Source organism: Bombus terrestris, chromosome 10 (assembly GCF_910591885.1).
Source record: "Bombus terrestris chromosome 10, iyBomTerr1.2, whole genome shotgun sequence".
NCBI classification, from domain to species: Eukaryota; Metazoa; Arthropoda; class Insecta; order Hymenoptera; family Apidae; genus Bombus; species Bombus terrestris.
In genome coordinates, this window is record NC_063278.1 from 17,614,723 (window position 1) to 17,641,633 (window position 26,911).

General features: G+C 34.6%; 1 protein-coding gene and 2 long non-coding RNA genes across 16 annotated transcripts in view; 2 read left to right on the forward strand and 1 right to left on the reverse strand.

Moving 5' to 3' along the window:
- Positions 1-4,247: 4,247 nt before the first annotated feature.
- LOC100648987 (acetylcholine receptor subunit alpha-like) overlaps positions 4,248-26,911 on the reverse strand; it is a 430,373-nt gene continuing 407,709 nt past the window's right edge. For 11 of the 13 annotated variants that reach the window (XM_048409567.1, XM_048409559.1, XM_048409558.1 and 8 more), the window contains 5 exons: positions 15,273-15,419; positions 15,124-15,156; positions 14,322-14,486; positions 11,389-11,638; positions 4,248-10,884 (listed from right to left, as the gene is read on the reverse strand). In XM_048409567.1, coding sequence (XP_048265524.1) covers positions 10,693-10,884; positions 11,389-11,638; positions 14,322-14,486; positions 15,124-15,156; positions 15,273-15,419 — 787 coding nt within the window. In that variant the 3' untranslated portion in view covers positions 4,248-10,692. The remainder of the gene's footprint in view (positions 10,885-11,388; positions 11,639-14,321; positions 14,487-15,123; positions 15,157-15,272; positions 15,420-26,911) is intronic. The other 2 variants (XM_048409564.1, XM_048409563.1) reach the window with 1 other exon arrangement.
- LOC110119622 lies at positions 12,694-15,439 on the forward strand. Of its 2 annotated transcripts, none has more exons than XR_007225529.1 (4): positions 12,694-13,346; positions 13,564-14,042; positions 14,315-14,688; positions 15,317-15,439. It is a non-coding gene; the product is annotated as an uncharacterized LOC110119622 (long non-coding RNA). The 2 variants fall into 2 exon arrangements; XR_007225528.1 differs by lacking the exon at positions 15,317-15,439 and adding an exon at positions 14,863-15,278.
- The window catches only part of LOC105666194, a 56,532-nt gene continuing 47,037 nt past the window's right edge, over positions 17,417-26,911 (forward strand). Inside the window, exon 1 of the long non-coding RNA XR_007225531.1 lies at positions 17,417-19,135. This is a non-coding gene — a long non-coding RNA (uncharacterized LOC105666194). The remainder of the gene's footprint in view (positions 19,136-26,911) is intronic.

Sequence of the window (26,911 nt, forward strand, 5' to 3'; positions counted from 1 at the left end):
TAGTATATGGAGTCTGTGTATTCCGATGCTCTCGCGACCATTGCGTCTGATGACTGGTAAGTTTCATGCCATCAACCTGACGTATGAGGTGAGGTAGGGAGATCCAATGTCTCCATATATCTTCAATATGGCGGTAGATACAATTTAGCGCAATGAAACATATGAAATATTCCAATTTGTTCTCAAAAACACATTGTTAATTGCTTAAAAAGTTGAATATAATGAGAAGTTAATTTTCAAACTTGTAATTTTAACAAAAAGAAGAATTGAAATTGTCAAAGCAAATCTGATTATATTTAGTATGAAGGTTAGAATTCTAACGTACAAATTTAGAATTTAGAAATTGAGAATTTAATGATTTTTAAACAATGTTCATCATTTTTATTATATATTTCAATATTAAAACTTAAAGATTCTATTTTAATAGAAATTAAAAGTATTGTTGACCATCGAACAACATGGAGGTTAGGGGTGCAGACATTTCGCGTAGTCGAAAATCCGTTTATAATTTTTGGCTCTCAGAAAACTTAACAGTATATGTGCATATTTGTATATGTACATACACGTCTTATTACTGTATTTCTACAATAAAATAAGTCAGAGGAAAGAAAATGTTATCAAGAGAATTACTTACATATAAGAGAAAATACGTACTAAAATACCGAAAAGAACACTAGCGTAAGGAATGCAGATCTAGTTGGTTATTTCGTATAGACTCAATATAATCATACAAATAAGCACGCTTGTTGGCCGGTAGTCTCATATACACAAACAAAACAGTACGCCAGTGCCGCCAGTCTTCTTTCCAACACAACAACGCACAATACACATAGTAGACATGTATGTACTAATATGTATATATTTATATTATTTATACGTATATTATATTTTTATGTGATATTGTAATGATCGACATTTGATTGGCCTCACATCGTCAATAATATGGATATTGTTTGCCTGATCGCCTTTAAGCAACGATATTTCATGATTTTTTATTCGCATGCCCTTCGTTTGCCTGCTAATTCTAGTTTGTTACAAAGCACGTTTAATATTATACAAGTAAATACACAGTATGTACTTGTGTACTGTGAAAGTATATAGAACGAGAAAAAGGTCTGTGTACAAACAAATCCTTGTTATTCAAATATAGTTCAAAGAGAATACGAATAATAAAATAAATAAAAATATAATATATAAAAATACTCACATTCTTGAGATACAGGAGAGATTACGATTCAACTACCGAAAGCAAATGTTAAAAAAGAAAGATAAAAATAAAAATCCACATACTGATTCTAATTTCATGTATTATTAATTTAATTAAATTGTTTTTATGTTCCAAGCACTCTAAATAATATTGAAATTTATACTAAATATTATTAAATATTATTAAAATGAAATTTTTAACATTTTTCTTCCCCTTTCTTCGAGTGACTGTTTATGAAAATAATGTTTCTCCAAAACTGCAAATTAACTATTATTCTACATATTTAAGTATAGGATAAAGAAACATCACATTGTACACAAGAATAAAAAAATGTATAGTTATTATATTTGTCGGAGATGAAAGGACACCGGAACCCCTCCTTGGATTCGCGGGAATACCGTAACTTTGTAACTTAGATTAAACAAATGCCGCTCCGATTGTTCGAGATTTATGATCATGAGCTTGGGCTCGAGGCGACAATCAGTCGCCGAACGTAGCCGCGGTTAAAGGGATGAACGTTTTATCTAACAAAGGCACAGAGTAACTCTATACCTCTCCTTAAAAGAAATAGTCGTAGTGACACACGGCAGTAAATACTTCAATGGTTTCTGTCCCGCGGCCCGTTACACGCAGATTTTGTCCTCCGGGTAAGATGATCGCCGGGTGTTGGCATGCCTTTGCAGTGTATGTTTAGCTAACGTGAGGACCCGCTATAAATCTTAAGATTTAGTCAAGCGAAGTCCTTCAAATAGACTTTGTTGCAACTACGGGAAGATAGGAGAAACCTATCTTCCACGAACGATGCCCCCCGTCAACAACTTACCCTCAAGGGCGGCCAGCATCTCTTTCAAAACGCCGATATGGAGATCGACCAATTAACAACAGTGCTAATTTCCCTCACCTTTGGAACGAAAGCTTTCTTTGACGAATCCGAGGATCTCATGTCCTTAGACACACCCATTATAGTTTTCCTCGACGGCATCGTCGAGACGGAGAGTCATTCTTTCGTGCGATCTCATTGACGAGTGACAGTACTATCTTACAACCAGTGAATACCTCACGTCTAGTTAACAAAGAGTTAGATTTGAACTGTGCGAGAACATACGTTTATCATCCCGTGACCGCGGATTCGTTTCGAACCTAAGGTCATTATCACTAGTGCTACGAGTGCCTAATCTTGTTAATAAGCCTGTGCTAATAAACTCTTCATTGTATCACGGCAATGGCTAATTCTAATGAAAATTCATTAAACGCCCCTCTCCTTAATCCTGACTTCAACCCGACATATTTAACACTAAAACTACCACACCAGTCAAATCGACTGGTTTTACAATTTTATTTTAAAATTCCTACGTTATGTTATATCTTTTTTCCGCAATGATATAATGACTTTCGCAACGATAACTAAAAGAATAATATAATGAATTTTATTTTCTTTTTTATGTATTCAAACTCAAAATAATTTTCTATCAAGGCTACTTATACCAATACCAGTCAAAATGATTGGTACTTGTCAAAGTGTAAAAGGGTGCTGCAATCTGTTTATCGAATCCCAATTAACCAGTTTCCTCGTTTTGTACAACTTCTCGCACGTTTTTAAAATTTTTACTGCGTGTCATTCAATATGATGATATCGGTTATCAGAAAAATTCCGGATCGATCGCTGGATCGCCAGATGCTAACGCTACATGTTATGTACTACATAGCATGGAATTGCTTCTGTAAGAAAATAATAAATCAATAAATATAAAAATATTCTAGTATTATGTAACTTTTAAAGACTAGTCATTTTGACTGGTTTTCGTAGAAATAGTTTCGTGTTAACTATCGGTAATTCTAGTGTTAAGATGTAACTGTGTCGAAAAATTGAGAGCCATATTGAATATTCGTCGTTATAGTTTCAAATATATCGTACGTGACTACGGTGTAATTAAATGCAACCGAATTTTACCATATCTGTATGAATATTTTCCAGATCCGTGATCGATCATCGTAATATGTATTTGAATACATGTGATCAACCAATAATCTGTGAAAAAGAATATACAAAATATTAAAATAACGAACAAATTATATAAGAATGAAACAATAATCAATGTTACAATCTCATTACACGTAATTAATCAACGTATCATTTGAATTTGATGAAGTTTCCTCGTAATCAAGCAATAATTTATAGAGAAGAAGACACAAAATATTGAAATAAGCGTATAGAAAGAACAAATTGTATAAAAATGAAACAATAATTAATATTAGATACGAAACGAGTTTACCGGCAAATGTGTCTACCAAAATGTGTCCTAACCTAACGTCCAACCGCTTCGATCTCCAAGACTAAACTGATACCTCGATTTATTTATCGCCACGGTTTATGGTAGGTACGAGGAGTGGAGGTATAGAGATACCCGCCGGTCAAGCGTGTACGATTACGTTTTCAATAGCGACCTTATTACGTCTCAAACAAAGAAACAATATTAGACTGAACAAGGATATGTTCGTAGAAAGTAATATGCGTCAGCTAATATCTCGAGATATTTCGATAAATTGCAACGAACAAAATATATGTATTTAAAGCGTAAGAATCTGCGCACGAGAATTTAATCGACTACAATTTAATCGATTACAAATTGCAATATTAGAAATTTCAAGGAAAGTTTTGTTTCGTTGGAAATTCATGGAAATTATTATTTTTTAAGCTGGTATTTTATATTTTTTTTACATTATTTGATGCATTTTTCTGTAGTTCTCTGCAAACAGGTATTAGAATATTTAGGTTAGGCACGACAAATGACCAGTTTAAAAGATATTTTAACGGTAATATAGTAAAACATATCGTATGAGAGAGACAAAGAAAGGCAACGGCGTGCTTTTGTTTTGTTTATGTTTTCGATCGAACGAAACAGTTTAAATTTGTTTGATTTATCAAATTTATTCATTTCGTTTTAGATTTGTAAAATTTATTTCGTATTTTCTAACTATATTTTATATTTTAACGAATTTGATAGGAAATGAGTTTCTAGTAGAAAGACGAGAAAAAAGATTTCTACGACAACAAGTTTTATTCTTCGAATGCTTTTATCAAGCATGATTACAAAACCAAGCAACAAGAATCTCGTCCTTACATCGTGTAGTCTTAGAACAACGGTCGTCAATAATTTATAGGTACATATTTAACAAACGATATACATACATAGTAATTGTATCTAACGATAGTAGTCAATACTCGGATAATTTTCTCCCTTATTATTTTTTCTGCTCGTTATTTTTCTCATTTTAAATAGCACTATCGCTATACAGTACATTCGTTTACTATAATTATCGTTATAATGTAACCATATCCTTACTCATCCTTAGCCTACGTCACTAATATTTCTCAAGTATGGAATTGTTAAGCTATCTTTTATTAAGTTACGCATTAAAACGTGTCAAGTGGTCAAAGATCGGGACGCGGGTGTCGATATGAATGAGTCTCGGACAGTCAACTCACAATGAAGTGATAAGAAGAGAAATTCTGGCAGTTCTGGAAGTGACAAGTTACTTTTCTTCCTTTCAATCGTTCCACGTTAACCTATCGCTTGGCTCGAAATGAATTTTTCTTCTTTGTCGCTTCCAGAATATCATAAATGACTGGACATTTTGGTACGTCGTGTCGAGTTTTCGCGAGTCGATGAGACAATTGAAAAGAGCAGATTTCGCGATGACTGATTGTTTGGTTGTTTTTCAACGTTTATTGTCATTATACGATTTAGGCTTGTTGCGCGTTTACTTGGCACTGTAACATACGAAGTAGGAGATACAAATGAAGAATGTAGGTTGAATTTATTGAGAATCGATGTATCTGTTTTATGCTATTACGAAAAATTGTATCGTTTTTAAGTCAAACGATGTACTACATTTAGACCGTGGATCTTTATGCAATTTTCTATTTTTATTAACATGAAAAAATGTAACCTACTTACATAAAGTTATTATTTCACCTGTTAAATATCGCAACAAGTAGTTTTTCGCTTCAAATATCTTTTTCCTTTTCGCGTGGTACATGCATTTTGTACATTTTCGTGATTTAACATTTCTGCTAAATGCGTAAAAATCCGTGATCCAACTGTAATATATCGTTATGCTGAAAATACGCGTACAATATGCTTTAAGTTCGATTTCTCCGTATCTTCTTAAATTTATTACATATTCCGTTTACTTAACGATGGTTACGGTACATGTAACGAGCTTCGATTGATTTTAATTAATTCCTCGGCATTTTGCGCAATGCTTTCTTTTTTACTTAGAAGCTTCCAAGCCTTTAAGAAAAACGTTCTTCGAAACTTTTTGCAAATCAACCCTTTCCTATCATCGCCGAATCTTTGCTTTTTGTCAGTTCCAATTTTATAACATATAGAAAAAGACGTTAAAAAATATCAGCGTCTTGGCGAAAGAACAAGGTATTAAACGGCGAAGGTAATTTGTCGACATTGAATTTTCTTTTGTATCTTCTCTCAGAGATCCTTGACGAACAAAGGTCGCACGAGTATCTTCCGAATTTCAGTAAACAAGTATACACGAAATTCACGAAGATTCGACACTAAAATCCATTCGTGTTCCAGGTAACACCCGCATAGCGATCGCTCTCGGAATATATGCAGTTTTATTTAAATATCGATCAAGATACGGGCAAACAAGCACGCTCCTGTTTCTTCTCTTCTTCCATTTAATTCTGTATAAATTGTGCATCGAGGAACGATTTGAATTCGCGTTGTTTTTGCTTGTTTCGTCGACAAAACGTCACTCTTTACCGCTGGAAAAAACATTGAGTACAGTTCCAGGCGAAGGCCACGATGACCAATGACTCCACTTAGCAAGTTATCGTCTGCAGCATTGCGATTTTATTCTAAGGTTAATATAGTTAGACGAGATCCGTTAACGTTTATATATATATATATATATATGTATTTGTTGCGTGAATGAAAATATTATAAACGTGAATTATCGTTATCGAATGAACTAAAGTAGAGAAGTTATCGCGAGGAATACAATTACACGCTTGAACAAACTGCTGTGGTCTAGAATCTCCATCGACGAGAAGAATGGATTCTCTTTTATCTTTCGCTTAAGATCGAGCAATTGTGTATAAAAACTTGAAAATATTACATCCGTAACGATTAGTTGAACATCGATTGAAATTTCACACGCGAACGCAGAAATCGTTTACGTTCTTATGAAATATTAATATTATGACACAATCTTACGACAAAACACGATCGTATAGCATACGCCATTGAAAGAACAGACAGAAACAGCACGGAACTTACACTCACACTTAGCTTTACGAAGCAACGGAGAAAAACGAAATTACGTCGACTGGTTCGTTGTCATTGATCAAACAAAATGACGTTTAATGAATCTCAACTACCGACCATCGTCGCGTTACAACGATTTTTAAACAGCGTCGTGGGACCCTTTCGTGCAACGCGTGATCCCAGTTTTTTGCAATAGTAAAAAAACCTCAATCGCTTTATAATATCCGGCTTACGTTATCTTTAGCTATGTACATATTATTTACACACCTTAGACTTAATATATATAATATCTGTTCTATGCCGCTAATTACTATCTAAATACCGCGCACTGGTTTTCGCTTTCAAGAACTTTTAGCTTTGCCCTTCGTGGCTCTTGGACAATTACCTCGACCGCTCTGCTTCATCCTCAACAACAACTAAACACCTACAGCGACAGGTTAACAACTGTTAAAATATCAAAGTAACAATAGCCGATCATCGTTGGAATAATCTACTATTGTCAAAGTGAGACTTTAAGACTCGTAGCTTTGCGGGGCCGAGCTTGCGATCCGGTACAACTGCTTCGACGCACTAATGCGTAATTACAATGTTAACATGTAAATAAGTAACTGACTCTATCATAGAAAATGTGTGCGTTCTTTCCTATCGTTTTAGTGCAAAGTAAACCTCTTACAAGTCTCGTTCTTTCCTCTAAGGGAGAATCGTGGCCTCTGGAACATCGCGGCCGAAACGTCGACGTTGCGACTTCCCGTTCGTTCTAACATTCGTTCGGCGTTCTCTGGACGATTTTTCAATCAGGTAGCAAATACGTTTACTTGTCTTCCGACACTACGTGTTCCGAGATCGGTTCTCCATCAATCAGAAGCCATTCGTTTATCGTTTACATTCGTTTGTTCTGCGACAGTGAAATTTTTACGCGTTGGTCAATGTTGAACTTGATGCCTCACTTTTTCTTCATTTTTATTTAATTTTGCACGAGGCTAGGTCGACGAATAATGCATGCTCGCGTGTAACTGGAGAACGAAAACAGCGGAAACGGCTGCTTTCAATTTGTAGCTGCATAGCTTCCTCTATGTTTACGACGAGCTTGAACGCTCGTTGAAGGTTGAATGCGATGTCAACGAGATTCGAGCAGCGTGCAGTAATCGAATTTTTAACGGCGGGAAACGCCTAGGGAAATACATCGGATTTTCATTTCTTCATTGAGCAGCACCTTGAATGGTGTGTTCGTTTGAAGCGCGACGATGAAGTTAAGGCAGCTGCGAGTCCTTTTATCGAAAGCAGATCGCCAGAATCCTTCGCTAACGGAATGAAAAAGCTTGCGATTATATGGAGAAATAGGCACGTTAGTTCGTAGCCAATAAATTGCTTTTTAATTTCTTTCTTGTTTCGCTCGGACAGCTGTCTTCGTTCTCACGGTACAGTGACGAGTATCGATTCATTATCAGCCTAGTCTCGTACATACGTGTTTTACAAGTAGCTACCGATTGAGGAGGAACCGCGGAGCTTATCAATACGACGACTCAAAAACGTCTTTCACACTAACAACGCTTTCTAATGGCAGTATTTACGGAACCAATACTTCTCATCCTACAAATGTATTTACAATGCAACGTGACGTAAGGCATCGTACCTTGGATGCGTTAAAATTATTACTCTCAGCTACGAATATGATCTAAGAAACGTCGAAGAATTAGGGATTCGCCGAGTCGAGTCGCAAAATGTCCGGATAAGGCTTTTTCCTTCTATCGCGAAAAAGTAGTCGTGAGTTTAACGAAGCTAGAAATGAACGATTATCGTTGAGCATTGGTAATTCGTGAATTTTGCCAAGGAATCGCAGATTCTCCGACGTTATGTTACAATTCTCGCGAATATCAGTCCGCTCGCACGAGACGCAACTAACGATCATTTAACTGCGACAGTACATATTTGTATATAGCGCATAATTATCTAATGAAAATGTAAGTGAAAGAAACGGATGAACACGAAACGGAATAAAAAGGAACGAAGACAACTCACAGTGACATCAACCACGTACTACAGCATTGAACAACGACATCAACGGTTGTTCAATGAGCTACATCTATCAGCTTTAGAATTCGTATGCTTTACTTGTTCTTACAGAACTATTGGTTATTATTATCGTAATGTCTCGCGGGTTTCGACTCTTGTTACAAAATACGATATTTTTACAGAGGCGAAGTATAATAACGTGTATGCAACGAAATGTCCCTCGAGATAGTATGCATCGAACGACGAACGGGAATTGTTAAGTTATGCTATTTCGTGCTAATTACCGATATATCGACAATGAATACATTGTATGATACGCTAAATATTTCAAAGAGAACAAACGGAAATATTTTACGTCCACGATGTTTTCTTATTTTCCATTTTCTGTGAAATTATGCAAGTTTCAAGAATTGTTTAGTTTCGTAAATATTTATCTCGTTTAGATGTGTATTATTTAGTTGCAGTAATATCTCAAAGAAAGATACTTTCGCATTTTTGTAACTCCATACGCGTTAGACAAATTTTGTAAGAACTTATTTGTAATACGTGTTCTGAAATACGAACTACTGTAATTTCACAAAAAGCTGTTTTCATTAGCACGTTTACATAAAGAAATGGAGACGTTCGAATTTCGTATAACTTTCAGGAAATTTTTAATTATTTCAAATTGATCGAAGGAAACGTAGCGAACTTTGTTAAAAAAGTAATTGGATTCCTATTAGATGCGAAATGTATATTACATAATTAACATGATTAATATACGATACGTGATTAAGATTACAGATAAAGTTTAACTCGGGTTCAATTTAACGTGTTGATAATAGATGAGATACACTCTTTTAATTTCTCACTTTAAATTGCTTCCTATGCGTTTGCAATGGAAAAATGCAATAAAAAAGCAAAACGAATTACCGAACGAATTATACGTAGATCTATACGTAACAAATGAAATATAATCTTTTAATTTCTCGCCTCAAATCGCTTCCTGCCATTAAATATCCGAAATTAAGGAATAAATGGAAAATACGTTTGCGTGATTTTTGATAAACGTTCGAGGGACAAAATATCGAGTAACGATCTCAAGTGACATTTGGATGCACATACATTCAAATAAATGCTCTCCTCTCCTCCGTTTTCCTTATAGATACATTCGTACAAACGGGTACGTCCCTAAATGTTTACAACTAATCGGTTATAGGTAAAGTTACACGCTAAATTCGTGTCGTACAACGAGCTACCTACGATCGTGATACCTAGAATAATTTCTCTTAACATGTCGGGTAAACGGGATATATAAAACACGCGACAGTTTACTCGTGAATGTTCGTAACCCCTAGTCCGGGACCAATCGTATTCACCGTGAACAACGTTCCAACATTCTGTTTGTTCGTTCGATCTACTCGAGCATCCGGATAGTTCGATCAGAGCCGCCATGGGCTTAGCTAGATTATTATTACAATGTATCGTTAATTAGCTTGTTGCTTTAAGATAACCCGATTTTAAATAGTGGCAGCTTCATATTACGATTTACTTGAGCAGACTATGTAGATATAAGTTCCTTTCCAAAATTGTTCGCAACGTATCGACGAGTCGATCGTTCCTTCTATTCACAACGGCAATACTCGAACGAAGCTAGGAAATAAATCAAGGTTCTTAGACGGTCGATAATCGCGTCGTAGTCGTTCGTTTGTTTAGGTTCGTAACGATCGAAACAAGGAAAGTCACAGGGAATAGTTTTTCTCCACGATGCCTCTGGCAAATATATTTTCTCAACCTAAAGCGTTAACGTTCCAAAGTATTTCTCTCTTTGACGACGCATCGTTTCCAACGTATCGGTTCGTGTAGCAATTTGCATTATTATTATTATTATTATTTTAGGAACAACGTCAGATTTCACGACGATACCGGGAGGTGGCAGGGGGAATATAGAAAGATAATCTCATATAGTATTTCCTTGAACTTTCGTCCTTTCATTTCTTTGTTTTCCCTTTGTGAAACTTAGTGCTTGTCGTATACTTTGCAATTGCTTTGGGGAAGAGAGCCCTTTTACCGTAATTTCGTTATTGAACAGCGGTGGAATCTGGAAGTTCCTAAGACTAGGGTGGGATTCCGGGTTGGTAGTAAATTACATCCGGGTGTTGGTCCTTAGTCTTTCTCTACGGTGCAGGGCTCGGGCATGGACTATTGCGGCGGACAGTTTACTACCGTCGTGGTTGCGAATTCGCTGAATTTTTTATCAATTGGTACCCGGTCGTCGTAGAGGGTGGGAGCCTGCAGGATGATGCCAGCTGTGCCAACCAGCACGGCCAAAGTGAAGATCCAAAGAAACAGTCTATCCAACACCATCGCCACGTATTTCCAGTCTTCTTTTACCTTTTTGAAAATCATTCGTATTAGATTCAACAGTAAATTGCACTAATGGTTATTGCGCGAAGATTAAGTCTGTTTCTCTTGAAAATCAAGAGAACCGTGACATTTGTAGCATCTTCGATTTATATAGTAACTTTCTTGTCTTTTCTATTTTTATTCGATCAAAGACTTTCGCGTTATCAATGTCATCGTAGTGACGTCAACGGCACGAATGAATAATATACACATACATATCAAATTGAAGAGATTATAGCCTTTTACGTCGAAGCTTAATACGCGGATATTAGAACGAAGTGAAAACGTGTTTCAATGAATTTCAAACTTTGTTCATTTTTCCAAAAATGTACGCGTACTTTACTATATACTCGCGATATAGAATCAAAGCATGAGACACAAAATATTTAGATATAACAGTGTACGAAATTTATTAAAAGAAGCTTAGAAAAGCCTTTAGAAAGAGCTTTAGAAGAATAGCTTTAGAAAAGTCACATTAAGAGCTAAAATTACCTTAGTCGAGTCTTCGAGCATCTTGGTGTGCTCTGCGATGAAACGCACACAGATGCAGGATTTGTGAATTTCTGGAGGACAACGCGAATGCGAGAAGGCTGGTGGACTTCGTAGTACCGGACTTTTCACCTCTTCGATTCCTGCTTCGCCAGAAACAGAGAGATCCTCGCATTCTGTATGAAGAGGAAGCGGCGGTAACGGTGGCCCGTGGATTAAGCAACTTCCACCGAACCTTGCACCGTCAGCAAGGCTAAATTGCGAACAAGACAATGTAACTTGATTACAACATTTCCTTCTACCATAATAACCGGTGTATATAAATTACTTGCTCTACCCTATCGCAATTTAAAATCGCTCTGTAATTTCAGGATGTGTATCTCGTTAACAAATCATTTATATTCACTACTTGATTATTCTCAAAATAGATATTTATGTTTCTCGTATATCGCCCTGTGTCTCGCTATGACGAACATGTACATAAAATCGTAGTTAATCTCAATTTAATTTTGGTTGTAATCGTTAGTTGAAGTAAATGTCTTTTTGAGCTATATCTTGCTGACAAAGATGTAAAAATAAATTTGTTGGCAGTGCGATCGATCGAACTTACCATGGTATTTAATTTTCAAAATTTCTAATTTAATTAAAGATGTAGAATATGATCATCGTATTTGAATATTATTGTTTTTTCAGATCGCCTCATTTTCGCTACGCTTTAGAAACGTTAGGATCGAGACTTGAGTATCTTGATACAATGAAAAACATGGAAAGTGTTTAAATGTCAAATATATTTGCACCGAATTAGGTTTTATAGCTAACAGTCTGTCTGTATTATCTTCGTACATAATAATTCAGCCCACTAGAAATTATAGACAAATTATAGACGTTAAGTATGATTGAAATTAACATAGATCGCGTAGTTCAGAATTCCATGCTTTTGTTGATGCTTCAAGTTCCTTTACGCCCCGAGGCTCACTATAGGTCGTGTTCCTAACCGTCTCGCTTGGTACTACAGTGTCGCAGACAGATCATCTTACATGACCTTCGATAAATACACAAAATAGCGATAAACGCATAGTTGTTGTCAGGCAGCGAGTTCTAGAAACATCGATTCGCCTTCGGTCCGTTATTTTATCTACACAAAAAAGGTGGCATACGTGATCATAGACGCGAACGGTTGCGAGACCCGAGCGTGGTGGGGGTCGTCTCCCAGAGAAGACAAAGGACAAAATCGAAGGGCAGTCAGTGGCAAATGAGGATTCAAACCGAATGCATCGAGAGGTTCAGAGAAACAAAATCAAGGTCGCTTAGTCAAACGAATACGTCGAGAAATATCATAAAGTCGAGTCGAATTATAATTATAAACTAATTGTATCATCGTTAAATCATTTGTGACATGCACATTATAATTTTACATATCCTTAAGTATACAAGTTTATATTGACACTGTTAATTCAGTGTTACAATCATTTGAACTACTTCTGTTATTCTAATCGAAACAGGGGAATGACTGATTCGCGGCGTCGACTATCAGAATCGTAGCGAGAATTTATGCCTCTCTCTGACGCGTTTCCCCGTGATCGCGTCTTTTCGCGAACGGCCGTAATATTCCTAATGTAGTCTAATTCTGGTGCCATTTTCGTTCTGTGCTACGTCTCATTAGGTTATCAATGTATGGGCGGAATTATCTTCGCTAGAAACTCAATTTAATGCCTTACACGGGTTACAGAAGTTTCTTTATGGCGCTCCAACTCTGTTTAAACTGGACTTTGAAGTAAAGTCATGCAATCTTGTTACTTAATCTCGTAATAGAATAAAAGCGTAACGCATCATCGCGTCAATTATTTCATTAATTACTTGTTAAGCAACTCTTGATACATGGTCGTGTGAATTATTCACGGTTAATTACGCTTGAGAAGAAATTTACGTTAAACGAATGCCAGCTACAACACCTTTCCAGAGTAAGTTAAGCTGTGTTTTATGAGAATGCGAGCACTTCTGGCTGAATATATGGTTTAGTTACTTTTCGAAACTTTAACCGCGAAACTAAACGTAGAAAGCTTCTGTAAATACGAAGAAAATAGATCAGTGACATTTGCTTAAACGCTTTGTGCAATAAGTTTGAAAAACAAAAAAATGAGGACAATTGTTATAATATTCGGAACGATGAAATTTCAGGAAAAATGTTATTACATTACGAACCAAATATGCCATTTTCTCCGCAACAAAGGGATAATACGAAAATATGGTCGAATCGGTAGCCACAAATTGATGTTAACAGATGGTTCTCGGAATTCCGAATTTGCATCGAAATGTAAATACCGAAACAAAGGATAGCAGTTCGAAATTAGAAAAAGACGCACAAAAGGCGGAAAATCCACATTGTAGTTTTATCAACTATGGAATGGAAATTTCCGAGTATTTGGTCAAAAGTTCAGTGAGTGGAAAGAAACAAAACAGATGAACAATTACGGGTAGAATAGAATTTTAAATGAGCGGCGAAAAAACAAGAATCGTTTAATGAGATAAAAGTCATCCGCAAATCACTGTACTAAAAATCAAATTAGGTGTACCATAAATATTAGAGACTATGATGTTACACACACAACCATACAATTAGGTTTAAAAGAAGATTCTCTGACAAATTAATAATTATGGTAAAAATGCTTATTACGTCGCCCATTTTATCGAAGTGTTTATTCTTCTTACAAAATATATACATTTGTTTCCATTATTTTCCCTGCAACTATATATATTCATATAATATGCTTTTTCACTTCTTGGAATCACTAAAATTCTGATAAAAAATCACTAAATGTTTGACTTTTGAATTGTAAATATACAAGTTTGCAAATATGGTAATAAAAAAATAATAAGGTAAGATAGTATAAATAATAAGATAATTTCTAAGAATGATTTAAATTGACAGGAAATACCTGGAAGGTGAGAGGTCTTCCTTCGATGCAGCACGCATGCGGCTGTGAAATCGTTTGGGTGTTAGATGTTCTTCGCTGTCCTCCTGAGTAGATGGATGATAAGGATAATAGAAGGGCTTTTCTTTCCCTCCGACTGTTTTCATTAGTACTCTGCCAGAACTATATCTGCGAATATATGTAAATTTGTGCATACAGCAAAATTTATTTGTCAACAAATTGTCGTTCCTCTCATCTATGAAATACGATGTTCTTTATTTAAAAAAACAGCAATAATATACGTATATAATATACATATATTCTTTCCTGTAGAAACCACGTTGCATGTGTTATTATTGGTCGTGAAAAGATGAGAGCCATTTTTATCGGGGTACGTATCGGGAAAGTTTATTCGTTAAATTTTCTACGAACATAAAAATTTTTCTGACAATAAATGGTAAAAAAAATGAAGGATCAAGGAAACAGATTTTAAAATAAATGCTAAAATAGAGGAGGCGGAAGATTTTTGTTACCATTTTAATTAATTTCTCTTTTTAATTGGTAGGTTTAAAAAATTTCAGAAAATTAAAAAAAATGTATTGTAGCAGAGGAAGCAACGTATTTCTATCAAGAAAGATTTATATGAAGAAAGAGCATTATCGTTTCAATATAAATATCTGTTTTCTTGTGTTAACTATAATTAATTATTAGATCTCTTTGAAAATAAATGAACGCTTTTGAAAACAGTTTATTCATAATTTATGACTTTATTAAAGATTCTATTGATTTTATCGAATATTTCTAAACTAAAATTATTTTTACTAACTTTCTTTTGCCTCTTCTCTTCTCCTTTGATAAGCTAAGGATGCATTTAATATGTCAAAACGTCTTATTCGGAAAGCAGTTGATTCAATTCGATTTGTAACAATGTAACTCTTTTGGTTTAAATAGAAATGCACGATAATAAACGTTTACCTATTTGTTTCGAATTTATATTGGGGCCTCCGCATAACCAGCAGGCGAGGAAGGATGTGGATAAAAACCCTCTTCACCCAAGGTGCCATTTTGTGAGTTTGCGGCGATCGAAAGTGAACATTAAGCACAACTACCGTCACGCATATGCTGTAAAATAAACAAAGAAACGATAAATTTAATACAACAATTTTTTCAACTATAAATTAATAAAATTAGGTTTGTATCACGTCGTTATACTTAAACACGAGTTACGAATTAATTAAAATCTTTAAAGCAAGTATTGTCTGTTTCATCGTTCCTATTTTCATTTCAAGTGCTCTGATGAAGCTTTTATTCTCACGAAAATTTTAATAGATGTCGAGAAACGAGTAATTGCAGCTTTTGAACGATGACACGGTGGACACTGCTTCGCGTGTGTTTACGCATCTTCAAGTTGTTAATGACGTACATGTACGTCATATAACGATGATAGACTCTTTGGAAAGTTTTGCGACACGTTCGTTAAGCATAAAGTCAATAATTTCCTTCGGTTCAGTATTGTTCATCGCGTCGATGACGTCCTCATTTATTTCCATCGCGGGTATTTTCATTAAGCAAACTTCCTTTTAATTAAACGATTTATCCATTTTCTCGTATATTTTCCCCTATAATCTCGGTTGCGTTTAACTCACAAGAAATGCATCACATGAAAGTTTCGTTTTCATAGATTAAAAAGGTAATTAAAAATTGTTTCATGAATATGTATATTATACGAAAAGAATGCGTTTTAAAGAGAGCGTGTTATTTTATCAAACAAATTTTTATTCGCGACTCAATTTTATTCTAAACAGTTTTCATTTCTCTGAAATTTTTTTTCAAATTATAGAATAAACTATCGCGTTTATTCAACAGTGGTGCAGGCCAAAGAAAAATAAAATGGCACATATAAACAATTATAAACAAATATGATTCTACGATTTTCTACGAAAATCTTCGAATACTCTATAAAAACTCCGTTTTCACTGGAATAAATTGTATTTTTACGTAACAATATATTCATTTATTAACGTATGGAATAATGATAACTATTTCATGGCGAAATTATTGTTATCGCATGTGATTTTGTTTTATCGTTTAAGACTATACATAATGTTAATATTTCGATTCGATGGATTCTGCAGATCTTATCTTTTTACTCTCTTCCACGCAATATTTTTCGGTTGTATTACTGGCAAGTCATTGTCAGATTTTCTAAATTATTCTTATCGATACTCGTAATTTTGCATCTGATAATCTCTAATTAAACTAATAATTATCTAATAATTGAAAATCTCAATCAGTGGTTTGTACAATTTTTATATTTAATTATATATAATAATAACATATGTGTTTTCATTTCTTCTTTCATTTTCATTGATTGTCCTTGACATTAATTCCATGATTGCATGCGTGCAAGTAGAAAATCCAAGACCCACTTGTTTATTGGATGCATATTGTACGTAATACAAACTCCAACAGTGAAAAAGAAATTAAATATTATACTTTCACTCGTTCTTTTTAAAATAATACAATTTTATATTCAGCTTGACCTGGTTGGATAGTTGAACGTGAATTGATTGTGAAAGTCAGGTTAATCAAAATTTAATTTGCAGCCAGAAATTTGTTAAGATATAGTATCTTCCAACATGTTTGAGGTAAACATAGCAGACAGGTAAATATGTAAGCAATTTTTAACTGGATTTGATGCAGCGAAGAGACGGTTTTACACTGGCTATAGATCTTATCTTGTTATGGATAAATTTACAAAAGAGAACTTTAGCGTTATCATAATTGTGTGATGATGAAAATAATTGGAATGAATTAAATTAAATAAAAAATAGATTTAAAAAGACACTAACTACGTTGAAACGTATACACATATGAAACCAGAAACACTTATTTGTCAAATCCATTAATTCCACGAAACAAGAAGCAGAGAAATCTAACGAAATTGTATATGTATAATATAACTATTGAGATATGTATAATGTTTGTGCTGGACTAGTTCGAATGCGTAGTGGAAATGTTTGTATGTGGATATCAGTGTGTGGAGATATGTGTATGCGCGGCGACTGAGAAACAGACGAATGTAAACAGTTCGGTTGGTTAACAGTCTACAAAAGGTCGGGTATGGAAGAAAGTGCAGAGACGCGTGCAAGTGTATATCGATGAATATTCTAGAAATCGTTCATAAAATAAATATGTGTCTACGTTAATAGTAATACCCAGTGTAAATTTAATGTTTCCATAACAATATTTCGGCCATCAAGATCCACAATTCTCAACAATAACCTTCGACCAACAAGTACTTTGGCATTAAAATTTCAAAAAGTTCAAAAAGCCGAGTCAATCGCATTGGCCCGTGAGCGGTTCAAACAATTCGTAACACGCCTGTGTAACAGCCATACTTTACATTTCTATGCCTTTTTTATCTTCACGAACGTAACTGAAGAAGCGGAATCAAAATAGAAATTTGTTTCATCTACCAGATATTATTGTAGTATCGTGGACGAAAGGCCTAAGAGATACCGGGCGAACCATAAACAATGTCGCGAGAAAGCCTAAGTGCCGACAGGCCTATCAATGTATCGTCGGTCCTTCAATCGAATAGTTGCGCGGAAAAAAAGTCTACGTGACTCTGGCCACGAACGGTTGCGGAACACGTATGTGGTGGGGCTAAGAAAAAAGACAAGGGGTTGCTAAGGGACAAAAACGAATTAACAGTCAGTGTTGAGAAGTCAGAGAGTGCGAATTGCGTTGACGAGAGAGTGTGGTCCGCGTGAGAGAGAGCGTTGGAATGGAGCTTCGCTTATTCCAACATGTTAAATTGTGAAGTAACTGATAGACGTGTACAATAAAACTTGTCATGTGATATTTTCGTCGATATCCATGACCAATCGTTACCAATATCTATCATCGATTATTACCAAGGAAGGGAAGGAAAAAGAGAGGAAACCTTTACAGAGGGATGAGGCAAATTGCCATAACATATAAGCAGGAGTGGGTGCGGTGGAACGACAGAATGTAAATCTCACGAGGCCATTCATAATGGAGATCCATTCAGCGATGGCTGGCCTTAGCAGCCGGTACTAAGGAACAAACTGCGATTTAAATTGGACCAGCCTCCTTTGACTCGACTTGCAGCCATTTATCGGCTCGGAACTCGCCTTTCCACGTTTACCTTCGAGTGCCTACGCCTTTTTCCTCCCCTTCTGTGTTCGCCGTTTGTCTTCCTTTTGGAAATCGTATTAATCGGCCGGAAGTGAATTAAGCCATCCATGTTTCGCGTACAGCAAATTCGATCGCTGTGAGATCATGAAGCGCCGTGGCGCGTCGCGTTGTGTCGTACGACAACGAGGATTTCGTTATTAATTTAACCCAAGGCTTTTCTTTCTTAGTATTCTTAGTATTCTGTCAATCTGTGTGACGTAGAATTTACGAATCATCTTAGTACCAATGATCTCTGGAATTTGCGTGTAAAGCAAGTTATGTAATTAGTTTATCATAACAAGTTGTGATAAATTGGTATAGTAATTTTTGAGGTTAGTAGCGAAAACGAGAAAAAGACAAATAAATCAGCGAACAGAAAAAGGTGTGAAAAAAGAATATATCCCGGTAATGTCTCTCTTGTCTTGTGTGATTTGATTTTACCGCTTAATAAAATGCTTTTGGGAATTAGTAAACGATTAGAGAATCGATAATTGTGTAAAATACTCAATATCTGGTATTTTTGTGTATTTTATACGAGTGTTTCCGAAATCGTGGTACAAAAAGTGCGGTGGTGATTCTACGTGTAAAAATAAGCGAAAAATAAGTTTGAAGTTGAAGTTGTAGAAAATTGGTTGGTAAGTAATTATTTTATAAAGTGTAAGAAATGTGTTTGAAAACCCATCAGATGCCCGTCTGTTAACTGCAAGTTTCGAATTATGAAACTTCTGTTTTTGATTATTTTCGTCAATCATATGTCTGTTTGAGAATAATACAATTGAGACATTTAATTTACACACGATGAATTTACTATCACGTATATAATTGAATTTTTAGAATACATTTTTGTATCGACTGACGTTTGTGTCATAAATGACATTTTGTATTAAAATACGTCATATACTTTATAATTGCGAAAAATGGAAACACAGGACTTTTTATCTGAAACGAATGGAAAAAAGCAAATGCACGAGTATTAAGAAATAATTTCAGAGACACGGATTTCTTATACAGTATCTGTGTCTTCCCTATGAAATTCTTTACTTCCGTACTATTCCAATTATACAGAAACAGGAAAATTATTTCGAATAAAAGTTGTAACGTCGCTCTTAAATATTCCCTGGAAGAATCTATTTATGCCGAGAAACGTGCTTTCATCTTCAAATGAAATAGCTTTGTAAATCAACTTACTCCTCGCACACTCCTTTATCTATATCTTAAGCGCGTTATTTTAAATAACCTTTCAATATTAATAATTCGATAATCTTCCACTGAAAAATTGTTTTCCGTGATCTCTTGGTTTCTCAATCTTTTATCGCTTAATTTCGGCTTCAATCTGATCTTACAATATCTTCTGAAACTCACACACATATCCAATAATCTTCTAGTCATGCAATGTATGTATATGTATAATTGTACATGTATAATATAATAAATTATAATTATAATATTTATAATATGTGTAATAAAAATATGTATATCTGCTCTATATCATTCAGATTTATATAATTAATTATATATAATTACATGTATTTAAATATAATAATTGCATGTACTTAAAAATTCATTCGTCGTTTCCTTTTGTCTAGAAATATCTAATCTCCGCGTCATGATCTTATCATAATCTCCGCGAGATGATAATAATTCAGAAGAATAGATCAGTTATTTCAACGCTTAAGAGAAGTACTCGATAGGAGCACAGTGCAGTCCATCTTAGCTTTAATGGCGCACAATGCCTCTGCGTTTCTTGGAAAAAGCAATAATGGTGTGGTTTAAGGCACGAAGGAGCCGGCCATCCCCTTGAAATTCAACGGAGAAAAGGGGTCGGTTTCTTGGTTGGCCTCCGCCTTGGCTGGAAGCAAGTGCCGGTCGATGCTGCCGCTGATTAATGTGTCACACCTACCGCATCTTTCCATTCTTCCAATGTATTGAAAGGGTTAATATACTATCGCCAGAATATATTTATCGTTGACGTATACGACGTATACGTAAGTCCACTTTATCAGTCCTTCTTTCTTTCTAGTGTTCCTAATTTTTGTCATTACTTGGATAATTCAAAATAATGGCGATTTCACTCTATGCCTTTCACTGTTTAAGTAATTCAAACTAATTGTTATTTCTAAATCTTGTATGTATCATTATTTGATTCAAAATAATTGTTTCAAATAATTGGAACATACAGGTTGAAAAAGGTTAGTAAAAGCTACCGCCTCGAATAATTCCTTATTCACTGACTTTATCGAAAAATGTTTCAAATGAAATTTATTGTATTTAAGGAGCGTGGTCGTACGAGTAAATCTTCATTTTTTGATACCTTTTTTTGAGATATTAAGGTGACTGAGCTTTTTAATAACCACCGTATACTTTTTATGACATTAATTGATTCAGCTAAGTATTCCTTATAAAAAAGCATTAACTTATTTGTGCCGAAAGATCACTGGTTTCGTAGGTACTTTAACTTTAATTTGTCAAGTTTAACGTATGAAAGATAAAGCAACGTGAATACAAGAATATCGCTTCGAGTCTTTCTTTGGCTTATGTACTTCTCACTCTCACTCATTCTCATATTTTATTTAGAGCACCTAACACGTACATTCACACTTCCATCTCAAACACATATACAAATTATTCTAATTTTACTCCAATTGTACAGTTGTCGAGCTTATGTTCTGCTGAATTTATATTCTTAAACAAACATTTGTATTATTATTTATTATTTTATTTCCAAGATTTGAATTAATACTTCTTTAGAATCGATAGATAACGTTACATAAATTGTATCTGCTTATTCACAGTTTGTGGAAAAATACAATTTTGTAGAATAACTAAATACAGTAATATAACGTTACAACGTTGAAATGAAACTTCTTGAAATCTTCTTGAAATCTTGAAATGAATACTTCTTGGTAGAATCCTCAGCATTATATTTGTATTGACGTGAAAACACGAAATATATTTTGTTCTCATTTCTACATTAATCGTTATGTTTCATAAATTGTGTACATCATATAAATTATCAACAAAATATTTATTAGGACCTTGGAGTCTTATTAGTTTGATGCACCGTAATCTTCATTATTAATTAAATGAATAATTGGCTTTAGAATATCCCATTAATTTTATAAGCTTAAGCTTCATTTTTAAATAGGGTCATTACACGTTCATACGTAATTTAAGTTTAATGTTCGTTGAACGTAAACCAGCTTACTCGTAGTTCATTTACTTTCACCCTCGTGTTAGGAGTATCTTGTTTGGCAATAAAATTTGCCTCCATATTTGACGACTACTTAAATTCTCTTTTCCTGTTCAATGAGTATAAAAGAATTTTTAAATATCAAGCTTATATACATTCAATTATGAAATATGATTTAAAATTTGAACAATATGAATAAAAATTAATTATGATTTAAAATATTCGTGATTGTCCTATATTCTAAATTTTCAATATATTATTTATTTTTAAAATTAGATTTTTCTAAGGCTAAATGTTTAATTTTTGAAGCACTAATTGCTTTTATAATATGTTTCATTTTCCAATTTCCTCTATGATCTCATAATCATCAATTCCATCAATTTAGATGATATTTGACATCTCATCTATGTTGTTCTTTTTCCCAGTAAATTGTCGACTTTCAGTATAATTTAAATATTAATTACTCGTTGAATTATTACTAATTTGAGTCTTTTCTGATTCATTTATACCCTTCACTGTACTTATTGTACGTAGGTATGTACATATTCGTCTCTGATCAATATATTTAACGTACAATGCTACAATATTATTTTTATTCTGAATATTGTTACTATTATTGCTTGCTCATAACTGCACTAAAGACTTTCGTGCATGAAAAAGTTCTTGATGAAATTATGATCAAACATGAATCGCATACGACTGTAAAACTACTTAAAATAAATTTTAATATATTGACAGTTCTAAACGAATATTCATATAAAATGACGATATTCTTTGATGTTATATTGCTTAATTTTATTTCAGATATTAGATTTGACTTAGGTCAAATTATATACACATATGTGAAACTTTACACAAAAACAATAGTAAATAGAAAAGTGTTTGTAGAAAATATCGTAGGTGTCAAAATGAAAAAGTTTTACTGTTTTATTGGAAAATATTCTACATACTAACGATAATACTGTAGGATAGAACTTAGGTACAATTTCCCATTCTAAATAGTTATTAACAATGCTAGAAAATGGTATCATAACGTCGTCTCTATAGAAAGGAAATATAAGTACAATAAGTACAATAAACATTAGTTAATTATTTCTTGGCTTTTGTACAGACCACCTAAATGAATGGAATATTGAGTTTTTTTTACAATTAAGAGTTGACGCACTATCACTACTAATTTTCCATACGTACACGTTTCTTTTTCGTGAATTCCAACTACGTCAATCTTCTTTTCCTCCTGAAAAATTTATTTCTTGGCACTCGCTGTGTTTCTTACGAAACCTCTTCGATTACATTTAAAACACAATGCGCGTTAGAAGCTCGATTTCTTCTAGAAATTCCTATCTACTTAAAATAATATCTACTTAAATAGTTTAGTATGCGATTTCTTTTCTAACATGATTAATCACAATCCTGTTAAATCGTTCCTCGATATAATTGTAATTAACCGGGATTCGAATCATCAACCGTTAATTGAATGGAGTCACACGATGGTTAATCGCTCGTCAATTATATTAGAAATCATGCTATTCATCGCGCTGCAGTAACGTTTAATTGTTCGTTGCTATAATTATCTACTTCTTACAAGGTTCATCCTCCTCTTCTTCTTTCATCGTAATCTCTACCACCTACTTATCTCCTCTCTCTCTCTCTCTCCCTTTCTCTCTCTCTCTTCGTACTCATTACTCCTCTTATGGTTTTTGCAAAGCTTTGCAGCGGCTGCGCTTCCGCCATGAAGCGTTCTTTCTTGGTGACTGATGGGCAACGATGATGAAGCGACTTGGAAATTTGTAGGACAGCGGTTCTTCCCCGTGACGTAGGAAATTCCCCGAGGGAAGGGGAGCAAAAAGCACGGAGGATCGAAAACGCTGAGCCGAGAGTCTTTTGAAGTTCCAGTTTCGCCGGGGTTCGTCCGGCGATCGCTTTATCACGGGTTACGCCCACTTCAACGATTTATGCATAACCGAGCTTCGATTCTCTGCCATTTATGCGTCGCGTTCGATTCCTTTACTATAAATTCAGAAAACATTTCCATGCCTCAATTGCACCGCTGTACATCGACTTTCCATGTTCCTTGAATCTGAAATTTATCTCTTCCGATTTGAAATTCTTTGATGTATGTGTATGTTGCACAAATTCTGTCATTTTGATACTTCGTTTCTTTACATTTTCATTGATTTCAACAGGTTTCATTGTTTTTCGTTTTCGTACGCGGTTTAGTTGGTGTATCGAATGAATGTGTCATTTAAATGGAATCTACATATTCGCGGTCGGCCATTATTCGTATAACGTTCCGAATAAATTGCGATTGGAATAAAAACTGCGGATAGAACGAAGTTGTTGGCCAATAAAGAACGATTTTTTATTCGAACGTGTCTCCAAATAAAGCAAACTTGGGCATTATTCGAATACAGTTTGATTCGGATAAAAACTGCGAATAAAACGAAGTCATTGGAGAATAACGAATAACCTTTTACTCGAGTACATACATTGTACTACGAACGTAGAAAGCAGAGGCGCAAAATCGCTAACAACGATTTACCACATCTTATTTATTTCGACATATTACTCAAGTATTATTCAAAAATTGCCCTTCTTATTAATTTACGTGAACTATTATTTTTCCTTTTTAATATCGCAAGAAAGAAAATATAAAGTTTCTAAATGTATATAAAAAAGCTGTTCACAAACAGTGCAATATTAAATCATAAATAAAAAAAACTCTGTGAAAAAAAATATTTTTGTAGAGTCTATTTTGTAGGTACTATATCTTAATCTGTAATTTGCATAATGATTTTATGGAAGTATGCGAATTTCTTATTACATGAGATGCTATTTTTAAGAATCCGATACTATGCGTGTCATATGATACGATTAATTTGAAGATATTACTTCAACATTTAGTTGTCGTACTTTTTATACTAAAACTATATTGTTGTCATATTATCGAGCACTTTGAACGACTTATTTGTGGAAAGGACATTGGATTTCCGTATTACCTTTCGTAAGCTGTAAGAGCAATTCGGTCTTTCAAATTTAAGAGTACTCAACATGTAAAAAGCTTTTCTCTGTTTCAAGAAATCGTAGAACGCGGGCTGAGTTGTGCAATCGCGAAACGTTTCAACGTATTATTCAAACAACGGGCCATTAAGTTTCGAATGTACGCGTCGGTGGTATGATATATGATTCCGGTTCACGCACGGTTTCCTTTTATAGAAAAGTAATAACCTCTAGGTGTTTAGAATCATTTGTTTGAAACTAATAGCGGTTCATATATTATTATCGTTTGTAATAATTAGTTCCAACAAATGCTACATCTATTGCAAATATATATATATATGTCGAGTTAGCGTTAGGTTTAGTGGCGTGTAACGAATTTTCATTCGGACTAGCCATCATTGTTATACAACAGAGATTATATTTACTGGTATAAATATGACTTTTTACAGAGTTTGACAAATAATCGTGGCGATTAGACACTCGAGATGTTAATGACAATGTTCTTAAGTTCAACAACGAATCTGTCACGACCGGCATGCTTCAAATCCGATGGACCGATGATGGAGATAGAGATGTGGCGGCCTTGGCGACAATGTATATCGCCGAAGTGCCTAATGAGTCATCTGTATCCTAACGGTCCTTCCACCGAATGTCCTAGAAGTGTGGCAACGGTCACGTACGCCTACAGGGTAGTGGGGATATTGAGGGATGACAAACAAAGAAGAAACAGATGTTACCGAAAGTCAAATTGTAAGAGCTTCAGTCTTGGAAAGTCACGGCTGGAGCTCAGAACAAAATCGCAGTCAGTGTAAATTCAGAAATAAATTCTCTTGTTTTTTTGTTATCTTAATTTTTTCTTTTCGTTCAAGCCTCCTGCTTTTTATTTTACGTGACAAATCCATGGTCAACGGAGTAACTCTTTTGAAGCACAAAGTAACGTTTGCTGTGACGCTCGGTATAATACTGCATGTAAAGACGATGTGAAAACTCTCCAAGGTGATCGCAAGAATAAAAGACTGATGGAAACTTTCCACTCCTTACGATCGTGTTTGTTCCTTGTATATTAGCCGGGGATACCAACAAAGTTCCAGCCGCTGTTGCTAGGCAGACCCGCGTAGCGGTGACATTGCTCCTGCCCGGAGTTTGATTATTAATACAACGCGTGTCCCATAATATTGGCACTTCTCTGTTAGGTAAAAACGTCATTTTGTGACCGCGGCTACGTTCAGCGACCAGTTGTATCACCTTGAGCCCAAGCCCACTGTCACAAATTCCGGGCAAACATAATCGGATTGAATCATAACAACTACTTCTAAGTTGTATTATTTAAGTACAGCTATAATAAATAGTCTAGACTAAAGTCTAGATCTTCCCAAAAATTCCAAAAGAAAGATCCCGATGTTCTTTCGTCTCCGACATGTATATATATTTGCAATAGATGTAGCATTTGTTGCAACTAATTATATATACAGGGTGTTCAGAGATTCAACGTTCGAACTTTTCCAGTGTGTTCTACAGGTAGAAATAAGACTGGAATATCGCAAGACTAAAAATTGATTAAAAAATTATAACAAAAATATGAAATGCGAAGTTATGCAAATATATATGTATATGTATATGTATATAGCGTTGAAATAATTTTGTGAGTCACTTACAATGCGTGTTTCTAATAAATGTATCATAACTCCTACCTATGGTATTGGATCCTTTTCAAATTTTACTGGCATAATCTTAAGACTTCCATCTTCCTATTAACATCTACTTGTCTAATCAAATTACTTTAACGTACATTATTTCGGCCATTCAAGTTTGCGTATGTAAGCGTTCGTTTCATGAGCCACTGTATGTTTGTACGCAGTTCGAAGTACCGTGCGATTTTATCAATGCAAACTTAATACCGATGTGCCATTGAATTTATCGTAGATTGATGAATTTCATGGCGATTTTGTCTCACGCCTTTACATGCAATTTTGATTCTCGTAAATTTGAAAACCAGAACGAAACTGAAATGATATAACTGTACGGTGGAATCATGCACAAAAACGGTATACATACGCGACGTACTTTATACCGATACGTGTCACGAACATTACGTATCTTGCCTTGTTCCGTACGTATCTTGCGCTATCTCGTATTGAAATAATTGTGAGAGATAGAGTATTGGCGTACATATTCGTCACGTTTCATATTTTTGTTAGAATCTTTTAACGAAGCATTTATA